Consider the following 13638-nt stretch of genomic DNA (forward strand, 5'->3'; position numbering starts at 1 on the left):
ATTGTGTATGGATCGTTGCAGGCATGGTTCGCCGAAAATAGCCTTTCGCGTTACAGGCTACCGTTGGATGTGTCAAATATACGATATTCGGCGGCCGCAGAAAGCTCAAGGGAAGACTATGGTCAATCTTCTTCATTGTAATCTTCTACTTGCTGTGTCCAAACTGTTCCGCGTCCAAGCGGCGATGACCTCAAACCTATCAACAGGCCTTGGTCAGTAGATGCTATGTGGCTTCGATCCTGGATGCCACAATGATAAGTTTAGACCGTCTATCATCGGCATTCCTGTCCTCTGCTCGAGTACACATATTTCACAAGTTTGATGTCTCCGATCTCGGCAGATGCCGTCCGTGATGTTCAGCCCTCACACCCGTCCAAATTACAAAGTCCAGTCTGGTGGTATGCTATCTAATCCAAAGGAGAGAATTGCCGCCCCGTATTCGCCGTCCATGATGCGCGATGCATTCGAAGTCTATTCGTTCAATTCGTCAAACAACAAAGGAAACCCTGGCAGATGTAGAAACACCTCAACTCCATGCCGTGATATCAAAGTAACAATTCAGGTGAGCTTGGCTCAATCAGTGTCTCTTGTATTTCTGTATCGCAGGTTAGCATTCCATGTCGAGGTCGGATCGTTGCAAGGGACACATACCTCGTCAGCGCGTCTCCTATTGTGTGGATCTAGCGAGTTCGTGGCGCCGATAAGGGTCTGCCCGATCGCTTTACTCGATCCGATCAAGGGTCTGAAGATGATGGTCGGCGCACGCTTCAGGACGGCCTTGGCCGCTCCCTGGGCGCTCTGGCTATCCATGACTTCGCCAGGAACCGCTATGATGGCATCTCTGGCTACATTGAGATCGCGAGCCAGGCTGGAGTATGCACCCCTGATGCCCTGCACCACACCAGTGGGTTGATCGGCATACAGACTGATCTGTTTGGTACTCTCATTGTCCACCTCTTCGTCCTCCCAGCCACTCTCTGTGCGGCCAGGCGGCTTGACTAACAGACCCTCGGCACCCTGGAGGACGTATTGAGTGCCCACAGCCATCTTAGCGCCAAGTTTGACGATTTCGGTACCTGTAGTCTTCGCAAACGCCGCGGCACCCTTGCCTAGACTACGGACAATTTTGCCGTCCTTCTTATATTCCTTGATAGGTATCTCGATCAGATCCTTGAAACCGCTTCCAACATTGACAAGTGAGCGGACTGGTGCAAGGCCTGCAAGAATACCCGGAAGCTGGTTGCGCTTGATCTCTGGCATCCAGATATCATTCAGCATCATCCCAAGTCGATCGAAACCGGTGACACCATATACAATGGTATGCCGCAGAACCATGCGGGCCTCGTCGAGAATCAGAAAGTTCATGAACTCGGTAGTGTGCCCTGATCTAAGCCCGGCATAGTCGACTCGTTTTGGCTTGAAGTCAAGCTTCACAGGGATGGAGTTGACCTCGGCTCGCTGAAGGAACGGTACATCAGCCTCGGACACATGTGTGGGCGCGTTGGCATCTTTGAATTCGAAGAAGCGCGTGATGAAGTCGAGAGCGTCTTGATCGACATGTAGCCTCAGCGGTAGGACTGTAGCCTTGAGGACAAGCTCGACAGCTGACAGATCTTGAACAGGCTTGACCTTCAAAAGCTCGATATGGGCCATGCTTGTACCCATCTCTCGTTCACCTGCATCTTGGTCGTAGGTTGCAAACTTCTTCCAGGTCGAAGTTGGGACGTGGTCAAATACATCAAGGTCCTTGACTCGAACATCGATCGAACTTTGGGTCTCCCCTGCGTTCTCCGGGAAATTCACCATGTCGACGTTGATCCCCTTTAGCTCAAAGGTGATCTTGTGTCGTTTGCTCCGGTCTAGTCTCAATCTCTTTCTCGCATGCTTGCTCCCGACACGGCTGGGCGTCGCAGTCATGGTAGTGGTTGCTACTGACTCCGTTTCCGTAGCATTGTCGTTCAGCGCCTCGTTGATATTTCGTGTCAGCTCTCGGGGGTCTCGATTTGCTGGCACTCCGATATAGATGGAGTTAAACAAGAAGTCGCCAATGACCGTCTCTTCTTCGTCGATCATTGCCTCCATGTCCGCAGTGACGCGCATGTTATCATGACGGCCTCGTCGTTCTAGTGCCTTTGCTTCGACTTCTTCGACAGCCTTCGTTATGACCTCACGTGTATGTGTCCAATCGTAGCCATCAAACAGGTTCCAAATGAAGTGCACATCGCGGACACGCACTGTAACGGGATATCTTTGGGTCTTCGCTCCCTCTGGTTGGTCATATTCGTTCTTTGCAGAGTTCCACTTTGGCGCATAGCCCTGTATCACGGACTGAGTACCGAAGTAGTTCTCATGGATGACAAGGTCTTCGTCGTCATCAATCATTGAAGGTTGGCTACTGAAATTGGTGAGAAGAACGCCATCGCTCGTGTCTTGCGCTGTTGTCTGGGCCGACATAATCGAATCCGACGGACCAATCGAGCCATCCCCTAGATCATCATCGTCGTAGAATTGAGAATGCACATCCAAAGGGCTTGACTGACTTGAATCATCGAGATGGACGCCATCCAAGTCTGAACCGGCCAGGTCTTGGGCCAAGCCAAAGTCATCGTCAAAATCGAACGTGCCCTCAGCAGTCCCAAAAGCATCCGCGGTGATCGATGCCAGAAGGTCCTGAACCGGCACAACCTCAGTCCTGTACTTGGCAACTTTGTTTGGGGGTGTCGGAGGTGCCAGCGCGTTCGCAACTGCTATCAAGGTTTGTGTCGAGTCTGCACATGTCTCCATAACAAGGAGATCGTCCCGTACTTCAACGTCGATGAATTTCGAGCCGTCATCATTTGCGCCTACCAAGACGGTTGCCTTGGCTGAAGAAATGTAGCATATGTCAACGAAACCCCTAGAGCATAATTCCACCACTTGCTGCGAGCTCGCATTCGAGGCACGCCTCCGGGACACGAAAGCAGGCGCGGATGATGACTCTGACAGTTTGACGTTGTCGGTCAAGAGTATTGATCCCTTATTTAGATGTACGGACGCCTTAGCCTCATCGCCCTTGGACAGCGAAACTTGCAGCTTTGCGTCCGTCAAAGCGACGACCAATTTGGACTCCAGTTTATGAGGATTAAGCCCAATCAGACAATCTCGACACACCAGATCGACCTTGGTTGCTTTGCCAGAGTTGGATTTACCCTTTTCGGACTCTTTGCTTGGTGGTCGCCCCGTAATGGCCGTGTGGGCTTGTTCGCCGAGGTTAGCCACTGAGGCTGCGAGTTGTGCTTCGAAGTCCTGTGGAGTCGCATCTTCAGCAAGATCAAGTATGTCCATGATAGTCGGCACTCGATACTCGACATTCAGGTGACGTATTCGAAGCTTGACAACAGGCTCCATGGCTTCCGGAATCATTCTCATCATCAACACCGGCCCTTGGTTCTTTGGGGCTCCCAGTGAAGACCCAATCAGCTCTTCCGTGTGATTGCGCCGGACAGAGACCGACGCAGTCGCAAGAGCAATGAGCGAAGGGAATGTGATGTGGCCCGCCTCCAAATCTTTCAGGGAAATTTGAACACTTCCGAAGCGCCTCTCTACCTCGATGTTGAGGTCGATGCTGCGGGCCATGGCTAGGGTCAGGATACCCGGCTTATCGTCTTCCGGCAAGTATTTAGCCACTGTGCCCAGTCGGGCAAGTTCTTCTCCCAATGCTGGGAGACAGTCGAGCTGCTGGATCTTCGTGATGCTGACTTCGACGCTGTCGACATTCAAACGCACAACCGCACCTTTCCGTCTTTGTCGGAGCAGTGTGTCCACCATGATCTCGTCATTATCTTCATCGAATTTGTTCTTCGAGGGAATAATAAGTTCAAGCAGTCGTTCGAGATCGGCATCCCTCGGCGTAAACAGATACTCAACGCGAGTGTTCATGACGGTTGCACTTATCGGAGGGCCTCCCATAGCATTCTTCAGGAATGGTCCAGCAACCTGAATCTTTGTGATCCCAATTCCTATGCCTTCATCACGAGTGACTAGCTTGACAGCACTGGTATCGATACCAATACTGCAGTCTCTCCCGAGTAGCTCTAGATGAAACCCACCTAACCTCATGTTGACCTTATTCTCGGACGCTGCTGATTTGTCGTCAGTGCGTATGGGCGCTTCAAATCGAACCCCGCGGGGTTTCTTCGTCGACCTTGTCGGGCTTCTTGAAGTGGGCGAAGCACTAGAAGTCATGGAAGAGCCCATGTTGAGGAAGCTGCTCAAGCCCCCAAACCAACTGAACGTCTCATCTAGTCTCTGGAGATCTAGTTTCAGATGTAATGGAAGAGTCTTAATCTCACACCGTGTCGCTTCCGGTGATTGAGTGATTTTCAGTGACACATCAGCACCTGGGGATGGGAACGCGTCACGGACAGAAGCGCGCATTTGCAGTCGCTGGTCGAATGAGATTATATCGTCATTTGCGTAACCAAACTTGAACTCCTCCAGGTCGATAGACGTCACGCTGGAAGAGCCGTTCCTTGTCGAGCCAATGGTGAGGTTTCGAAGAGTTGTGCTGAGCAGAGCGTCGCTGCCAAACGCTCCCGAGCTAGGATCTAGAATCCGCTCTGGGGTATCTGCAATCGCTGCCAATGTTTCAAGGAAATGAATAGATATCATTTCAGCCGATATCTTGATATCAGATGTAGATGAAGCGTTCTGTATCCCTGATGGAGGCTTCTGAACCGTCTTGTCGCCCTGTTCTTTCAGAATAGCAAGGATGCGTGAGACGACCATGACGAGAAGAAAACTTATTGAGGCGTCGAAACGCACATCTAAAGGTGCAAGTTTGATCTCAATAGTATTATCTACAGGTGTTTCATTTGCTTGTGTCGGCGGGGGCGATGGCTCAGGACGCGGCGACGAAGTCGTATGGAACGAGGTTGATTGAGCACCCTCATATACCGAAAAAGACCCAGGAATATTTGGGGCTACAGAGCGCTCCAATCCGCGGTAAGCCGTCATCTGTGTCGAGCTTTCGTCAACAGACACAGGCACATGCTTGTGGGTTGAGGGTACGTATATCGAAATGGAAGCGAGCGAGAGTATCTCCTTGACTAGCCGTGTTGGTCCACGTGGTGTGGCCACCCCCTCTGCTGGCAAGTCTTCTGTCTCCTGATTGTTACCATTGTCTTCTGGATCGGAGGGGTCATATTCGGGTTTATTGTCGATACTGCTTTCAACGACAGGTATAGGACTTGATGGACGAGGTTGAAACTCCGGAGTATCATTCCCAGAGGAGTTCTCTGGAACAAAGGCCGCTGTGCCCTGTGTCCTTGAACTTGCAAGAGCTTGCCGCTTCCCGTCTGGCGAGTTTTCAGCACTTGAAGGCTCGGAGTCCCAAGCTCCTGGCATGGCCTGTCTGATCTGAGAGATTTCGGTATTTGAGAAAGCACTCATATACATACTCTCGGCATCCGCATGACTGAACACCTGTGACCGAGCAAGATCTTCCTCTGGCTGTGGTGTCGACCTTTCACTCCCTGAGTCGTGTACTGGTGCATCGACCTCATCTTGATCGACCTCGCCGGAGTCTTGACCCCATGTCCTGCGTTGTTCTAGTGCGGGCTCAGAGTGAGCATGCCGCTCAAACGATGACCAAGGATCTGATAGGGGTGTTGTTGTCGACTGGGCCGGGTGATGCGGGACATCGATTGGATCTTTAGGTGCCAGTGCGCGGGGTGTTGACGGAGCAGATCTCGAGTCATCATCCACCAGTTGGCTTCCCCCTGAGCTTCCCAGCTCCTCGTAGGGTATGTCAAAGGCATCCTCACTGTCCATCATTGGGAAATACTGGCTCTGAGCAAGGTCGGTCGAGTCGCCCATGGGTTCATAGATACTTTGCACCAGCGGGTCGTCCTCTCGCAAAGGGGGTGATCTCCCCGTCAAAATCGGCGAGCTGGCGGCGGCGGACGATGGCATCGACGGGGTACGCGCAAGACTCGAAAAGACGTTGGCCTCGGAAATCAGTGACGCCCGTATGCTGTTCAGGGAAATATGCCGTTTGCCATCCTTGTACACAACTGCGGCGTGTTCTCCTGCCTCAACGGACTGCACGTGTGTAGTCACGCCCTCGATATTGATATCATCGATTGCGAGTTGGAAGGTAACAAGCTCGGGTGTTGTCGAGTGAACTTCGACGGGGACCTCGACGTCCAACTCGAAAGCTATGCCTCGGATGGAAACCTGAGTCCTATCGACGATTCCTTGGAGAAAGTCGGCCAGAAACACGGGGAGAGACAAGGCTTGACCAGTCCCCACGGATATATCCTCATCGCTGCCGTCTTCGCTACTGCTAGCAACAGAGGCGGCGAGATCCTGGGTCTCGGCTTCTAGCGCAGCTTGCAACTCGGCCTTCTCTGTCGATGGCTGGGCATCCAGGAACGACTGGGCCAGGTTGATGGCATGGGGCACAAGCTCTTCTTCTTGGTCCCCGCTTGTAGGCTTGCGGGCAGGTGGTTGTCTTCGGTCGTCCTTCCCTGATTCCTCTGAGACTTTCAACTTGACTTGAACGCCGTCGACCTCAACTACTATAGGGCTCGAATAAATGGCGGAGGGAATCGAAACGCGCAGCTTGAGGACCTTTGCTTTTTGTAACTTGAACGACGGCGGCAGCTGTAGAAGGCGTTCTAGTTTCTGTGCCAATGAGTCTCGTTAGTGCCCGTCTCGGTGCTGGAAAAGTCCCAGGGGATTGCACAGCTTCAGCATACCTGCAGCTTGATGCCGACGTCCTGGAAGGTAAGCACGTTATTCTTGCCCCATGCCAGGTCCAGCTTGTCCATGTCCAGGTCATCGGTGTCGAGGAACTCGAGCCGCGAGAGGGCGTATCGCAACAGCCGCTTGGACATGTTGGAGCTCCCGAAGGAGCGGAATATGGCGGCCATGCTGGGCCGGCGAGGCGACAGCTGCTTCCCAGCGGCTCACCACCAGCCGAGGGAGTCGTCGATGGACGCTTCGCTTCGCTTCGCTTTCGCCGACGCGGGAGAGCGCGTGGGTGGCGGCGTCGGTCGGTCGGTCGGGCGGGCAGGCGGGCGGGCTGGCGGGCTTGGGCGCTATCACGATATCGATAACCCCGGATGGGATGCGGGGTGGTCGCTCATCGTTGAATGCGTTCCATGCGGGCGTGAATCAAAAACAAACCCAAAGCCAGGCTCGGGAGGAGGTGGCAAGGGCAAAGCTTTGGGCGACAAAGCTTGACGGGATTCCGGGCGTTCTCTGAGACGGTTTGTCCCTATGACGAGCCGACAACTGTGTCTGGGGCAACGAGTGGTCCAGTGATCAGTGATGTGCTGGGCCCTGTCTGGCTGCGGCCGGCGGGCGCTGGAACTGCCGCGCCCAGGTCAACTGATAGTGTGTCATTTGATCCGTCCCCAGCGTTATCGTCGCAGATCGGCTAGCGGGGGGCAATACGGGCAGGCGGTGAGTAAGTTCCCCATGTTAGTGGCTCCTGACAGCTGGTTAGCGTTGCTTGGGGGGGGGTGCTCAAGATGCTCCACGTTAGATAGGCAGGCAGGCAGGCAGGCAGGCAACCCGAGACGGACGGACAACGTTGGAACCAAGGACAAGTTTGCTTGATATATATTTGTAGGATCATATAATGTCAAGACAGCAGCTCCTCAAGTATATCGGCCAAAACACATAACGTATTAATTCCTACTCCTCTGGCAGAAAGCACTCGCAGGCAACATGTGTATGACGTAGCATAGGCGCCATAGACTAAACCCGCCTATATGCTCGAGTCTATACTGTGCAAGACATGACAACTCGAAAGTTGCAATGCATTGTAACCTCTATAAGACGTAGGCTGAAGAACAATTTCGTAGGAATATTGAAGCCTGGTGGAACGCACATGATCAATATTCCGTGTATAAAACTGCTCCGTCGCTTCGGCCATAAACTATAGAAATGGAAAGATGCATCAAAAGGACATCACCACAGGCTTGTTCTAGTTCAAGTTAGTTGTTAAGATTGTTTAACTAGACTCACGGTTGAATGAGCCGTCCTATTATCAAGATGTTTTGCGTCAGTCTAAAGCCGCGGTGACGTCCACGTTGCCATCAATCCTCCTCCCGTACGCCTCAGCAATCCGTTTCCCCACGGACTCACCAGACCAGTACGCGCCCGTTGCGGTTCCGAGTGCCACGAAAGGGGCCGTGTGCTCGCCTGCAAACCAGAGACCCCTCTCCGGCAAACCCTCGCGCATGATGGCAATGTCCTGGTCGCCCTCCTCCAGCCCGACCTGGAAGTTGCTGTAGCTGCCATTCCCCGCAAGCTCGTCGCGTAGCCAGTCCGTGGAGAACGCTGCCACGGGCTGGCAATCAGGGGCGGACGCATCGTAATGTGGCATCCGGGAGTAGTACGGTTTGAAAAATTCGTATAGGAACGCATCCCGCTTCTCCTGGGTTGGGAGGCTTGCGACATGCTGAGTAATGTATCGAGACTGGTCGCCGTAAGTGTAAAACAGCAGTGTGGGGTGGGAGGTTGATGCTGTCAACGATGCGAGCTCAACCACTTCTTGATTCCACTGCTTGGGATTTGACTCGGGGGCATAATTTGGAGCAAGCCATTGGCAGAATCCTTGAACTACGCGTCCGCGAGAGTCGGGTTCTAACCAAAAGGCCTTGGGAAAGCTGATATAAACCTATTCACGTTAGCGGCCGGTTCATCCATACAGACACCCCAGAAGTCACCTTTTCGAGGCAGCCGTAGCCGATACTATTGATCGCTTTGGTCAATCTTAGAGGCAAGGCCGGGCTGAAGGTCTTCGGGTGACTCTTCAGCCAGCCCAAAGGCGCTGTGAAGACGACCTCGTCAAACTCCATCGACTCTCCGCCTTCGGTGAGTACTGATAATTTGGCACCGTCGTCGTTCGTGGTCTTCACATCTGTGACTTTTGTCGAATATCGAAAACGTGCGCCATCGAGTGCGGTTTTCGCGATCGACTGAAGGATCTTTTGGTACGTGCCAGCGCAGAAAAGGTTCTCTGATATGCGTCAGCCAAATGAGATAACCCCAGGCCGCTCCAACGAGATGTGCGCTGTTGTTACTGGGGGACAACACTCCGAGTAGTAGCCTACCTCCTTCAATACACTCTTCTAACCAGAAGAATTTGAGGCTTTGTGTGAAAACTGGGCTCCCAACGAAAGCACCCCACATCTCCGCCATCTGCAAGACGAACTGTCGTTTCTTGTCAAAGTCGGGTTTATTTTCCGGTATACGCCTGGCGACTTCTTTCTGGAAGAAATCCCAGAGGCTCTCGTCTGGGCTGATGGTTGCCGAGTTCTTGTTGCTGTGGGCGAAGGCATCCTGTATGATATCCCACATCATCGTGGAGTAGATCTCCCCATCTGCCAAAACGAGGAGCTCGCCATCTTCGTTAAAGACGTAGGAGTTCGTATCCCAGTTACTAATTGCAGTACCAGTCTCCTTGGCGATATCCAGGATGGGGTTGTCAGAGGTGCCATGGATCCAATTCGGTCCACAGTCGACCAGATGTCCACTGGGAAGCCTTGCTTGATGCACCCGTCCGCCTAGGCGATTCCGAGCCTCTATGATTGTGACTTCAAATCCATGCTTGAGGAGGATGTCGGTGCATCTCAAGCCGGCTAGCCCAGCTCCAACAACCCCGACATGAGGCTTTCGGCTTGGGTCCGCAAGGCGGCGCTGCCATCAGCCAGGTTAAAAGTTGTTCGACTACTAGGCAGGCAGCTGAGGGGCATACTTTACTAAGTTTGGATACTATGCTCTGTGCCTGCGACATGGCATCGGATTCTATTTCGACGGTGGTGTGGAAGCGACAGGTCTTCAGGTCCTGCCAGATACGCGAAGAGCTGCGGCTAGACGAGCTAGTGAAGGATATCGAGTAAGCATCCATGCCGATGTCTCAGTTTCGGGATAGTATATAATCTCAATCCTATGTGCAATAATAACGTTTAAGGGTACGGGGCATGGAGTATAGAGATTACAGCAAAGAGTTCCGAGGAGGGATAAATAGACTTTGCGAGCCGAATGAGACCGTCATATGATAGCTCTGTATAGCTGCAAAAGGTAACGACGAGAGAGTAGGCGCTAACTGGACCCTATTGTGAATAGCACTTGCTACGCAGCGGATGTGCCCGCCTGTGAGAAATTACTGATAACGCCTCCGGAGCTTCGCGCTTGGCATCAACGAATACCCCGAGGTTAGTGGTGGTTGACGTACTCTTTGGTAATCACTGTCACGTCCGGAATCATCACTCTGACGAGCATTATCTCCGAAGATATGCCAAAAGCGATCCGACCATCATCGGCTTCTTTAAATCGCCGGGGCCAACTCTAGAAGCGATGGGCTGGTAAGCCTGCACTTGCTTCAGTGAGGCGGATTGGTGCTTCTGCACACATTGTCACCCGTAACCAATGACTGGTCACTGGCTCAAGGCGGTGGTGCCAGAGACTTGATAGAGGCGGTCCAGGTGTCCACGCGACCGCTTCGGGGCATTCCATTGGGCGAGCTAGCCTCGAGGTTCATCTGCATGCCAGAACTAGACATTCAGACCAGGACACTCGACAGGACCACGAGTCTCCCGGTCCCAACCAATGCTTTGACCGCAAAACTTGAGTTACGACAGTAAGTAAATAGGCAAAAATACGTACCGCAATATTCTAGTCGGGAGCCAAATCGCAGGCCTTCTCCAGATAAGAATCATCAAGAACCCCGAGTATGGATCAATTTAGATCAGGATCGAGACCAGAGAGCGAGAACAGTCATGCCTCGGATCAAATGCGCCGCATTGAGCGATAAGTCGAGCTAGGTTGCTTTTGCAGAAAGATGCGAGCGAGCTTTCGTCTGCTGAGAGGCTTCTTGTGCCTCTGGGCGCAAAGAGACTTTGCGACGCTACCTGTGCGTGGAATGCGGTGGCAGCCAACTGGGTTGTCTGGGAACCGGTCATCACCGGTGGATCAGTTACCCTGTAGGCCAAGGCCAATGCCCCGAGGAAGCCGCTTGGGGGGTGCACAATTCCGCATGGTGCCCTGATCCAAGCGCCAGCGATTCCGCCCTACTGCCCTAGAGATGCACTAAAGTACGGGGCGAGTGTGGGGGAAGTGCGGCGACCAATCGACATAGAGTTGATGCAAATCCATGAGCCCATCTGAGATCCCATGTCGACGGCTTCCTGGATGACAACGTCGAACTTATGTCAGCTGTTCCCAAGCGAGTATTCCTTTGAAGAGCCCAGGATACGCCGGCTGACTCGGGGTATAATCGCCAGGTATGACTTGCAATTTGCGGCGGGACATCGACTTGAGTAAATCTAAGTTTGGACGACTTGTATCTTCTGCGAGTTCACATGTGAAATCTTAACTGTAGTGATGGCGCTCCCCGGGGTTGGGATCCCGAGTCGTCTCGGCCGGCCTCCCCTGTCGACGGATAGCCATGGCTCTAGGACTGCCAATCAGGGCGCAGGCGATGACACCGCGGCCAGCTTTTTCCGCGCCGATGTGCCGAGGTATGCTGACGCAAAGGGTAGCTTTAGTGGGCTGTATGCGTTCCCCAGGTCGCTAGGCGCATGAGAAACTGGAGTAGAGCAGGGCATTGTCACGCGCCATGAATCCCCGGACAAGGTGTCTTTAAAGACGTTATCATCTCCCTTTTCTTCCAGGTTGCTGGAAAGTGTGTTCTTCTCCCTCGTGGCCACGGCTTGAGATCTTAGAGACCCATTGAGAGCGGCCCCTGCCAGTCATCTCTTACTCGTACATCTCTATACATTGCCCTTCCTTCGGTTCTGCAGCTCGCCTTCCAAGATGGCCAAGACGTTCACCCGCGACGAGGTCGCCAAGCACAACACCGAAGAGGATGTCTGGTTCATCATTGACAGCAAGGTCTACGATGTCTCCGATTTCCTCGACGCCCACCCCGGTGGTGAGGCTGTCCTGCGACAGGTTGCCGGTACCGACGCCACCGCGTCTTTCTATAACCTCCACCGACACGAGGTTCTCGCCAAGTACGAGGACCTCTGCGTTGGCACAGTCCAGGGCGAGAAGCCATCGATCATTACCCCGAAGCCCGGTGACCTGAGCCCTGTGCCGTACGCCGAACCCCTCTGGCTCTCGCCCGTTTTCAAGAGCCCGTACTACAACGAGAGCCACCGCCGTCTACAGAAGGCGATGCGTGTGTTCCAGGACAAGTACATCACACCCGAGGCGCAGGCCCGTGAGGCGGACGGAAAGTACATCTCGCAAGAGCTCATAGATCGCATGTCTCAGGCGGGCATCCTGCACATGCGCTTGGGGCCTGGAAAGCACCTGCACGGCGTAAACCTGCTTGACGGCGCTGTGAAGGGCGAGGAGTTTGACTACTTCCATGACCTGATCATGGGCCAGGAAGGGTCGAGAGCAAATGCCCGTGGTTTCCAAGACGGAAACATGGCTGGTATGGTCATCGGATTACCTTGCATTATGAACTATATGAAGGACCAGCAGCGAAAGAAGGCCATCATGGACGAGGTGTTCAGCGGCAAGAAGAAGATGTGTCTCGCCATCACAGAGGCATTTGCCGGTTCCGATGTGGCTGGCCTGCGGACGACAGCCACAAAGACTCCCGATGGCAAGCACTACATCGTCAACGGTACCAAGAAGTGGATCACCAACGGAGTGTTCTCCGACTACTTTGTTACGGGTGTCAAGACCGATCGGGGACTATCTGTGCTGTTAATTGAGCGCGGAGAGGGTGTGGAAACGAAGCTTATAAAGACCTCCTACTCGACAGTAGCAGGAACGACCTACGTAAGTAGCCCAGAGTTATTTTCTGCCACTTTCGGCACGCTCGGCGTTCCAGAGTCCAGCCTCTGGGGTCACACGCCTCTACAGACGATCCTCATAAGCAAATTGCTGACTCCAAATGTTGCAGATTACATACGACAACGTTAAGGTACCGGTAGAAAACTTGATCGGCGAGGAGAACAAGGGCATCTACGTTATCTTGTCCAACTTCAACCACGAGCGGTGGACCATGGCCTGTAAGTTCTCCCTACAAATCTGGCTGCTGGTTTTCCCCGTACTAACTTTGTAAACTAGGCGGATCCGTCCGTAACATGAGAACTGTAGTGGAGGAGTGCCTCAAGTGGTCTCACCAGCGTATTGTCTTTGGCAAGCGCCTGATCGACCAGCCCGTCATCCGCCTAAAGCTGGCCAAGATGATCGCGCTCGTGGAGTCGCACCAGTCGTGGCTCGAGACCATCACCTACCAGATGTGCAACATGCCGTACAAGGACCAGTCGCGGTACCTGGGCGGCCCTATCGGCCTCCTGAAGATGTCCGTCACGCGGGCAGCCCACGAGATCGCCGACGAGTCGATGCAGATCTTCGGCGGCCGTGGCCTGACGCAGTCGGGCATGGGCCGGGTCATTGAAATGTTCCACCGCACGTACAAGTTCGACGCCATCCTCGGTGGCGCAGAGGAGGTTCTGGGCGACCTAGGAGTCCGGCAGGCCATGAAGGAGATGCCCAAGTCGATGTTGTAGAACAGGGTGTATCATAAACCATTTACGGCGCACAGACAGGCGTACGGGATCACGAGTAACTAGTTGTGTCCAATTGACAATTATGAACAAAACCCGAGCATTGTATAGA

The 13638-nt window shown here is 53.4% G+C and overlaps 3 protein-coding genes across 3 annotated transcripts; 1 reads left to right on the forward strand and 2 right to left on the reverse strand.

The window, feature by feature from the left end:
* Positions 1 to 577: 577 nt before the first annotated feature.
* Positions 578 to 6914, reverse strand: JN550_010112 (uncharacterized protein; the record flags this gene model as incomplete). Its single annotated transcript, XM_049308330.1, has 3 exons — positions 578 to 595; positions 652 to 6666; positions 6741 to 6914. 3 exons carry the CDS (start codon positions 6912 to 6914, stop codon positions 578 to 580), a joined length of 6207 nt encoding a protein of 2068 aa, XP_049167852.1.
* Positions 6915 to 8053: 1139 nt separating this feature from the next.
* On the reverse strand, positions 8054 to 9904 carry JN550_010113 (uncharacterized protein; the record flags this gene model as incomplete). Its single annotated transcript, XM_049308331.1, has 4 exons — positions 8054 to 8671; positions 8721 to 9013; positions 9108 to 9693; positions 9752 to 9904. The coding sequence occupies 4 exons, from the start codon at positions 9902 to 9904 to the stop codon at positions 8054 to 8056; spliced, it is 1650 nt and encodes a 549-aa protein (XP_049167853.1).
* Positions 9905 to 11811: 1907 nt separating this feature from the next.
* JN550_010114 (uncharacterized protein) lies at positions 11812 to 13529 on the forward strand (the record flags this gene model as incomplete). Its single annotated transcript, XM_049308332.1, has 3 exons — positions 11812 to 12792; positions 12917 to 13025; positions 13084 to 13529. 3 exons carry the CDS (start codon positions 11812 to 11814, stop codon positions 13527 to 13529), a joined length of 1536 nt encoding a protein of 511 aa, XP_049167854.1.
* Between the last annotated feature and the right edge of the window lie 109 nt (positions 13530 to 13638).

This window comes from Neoarthrinium moseri, assembly GCF_022829205.1.
Source record: "Neoarthrinium moseri strain CBS 164.80 chromosome Unknown scaffold50_Wmoseri_CBS_16480, whole genome shotgun sequence".
NCBI classification, from domain to species: domain Eukaryota; kingdom Fungi; phylum Ascomycota; class Sordariomycetes; order Amphisphaeriales; family Apiosporaceae; genus Neoarthrinium; species Neoarthrinium moseri.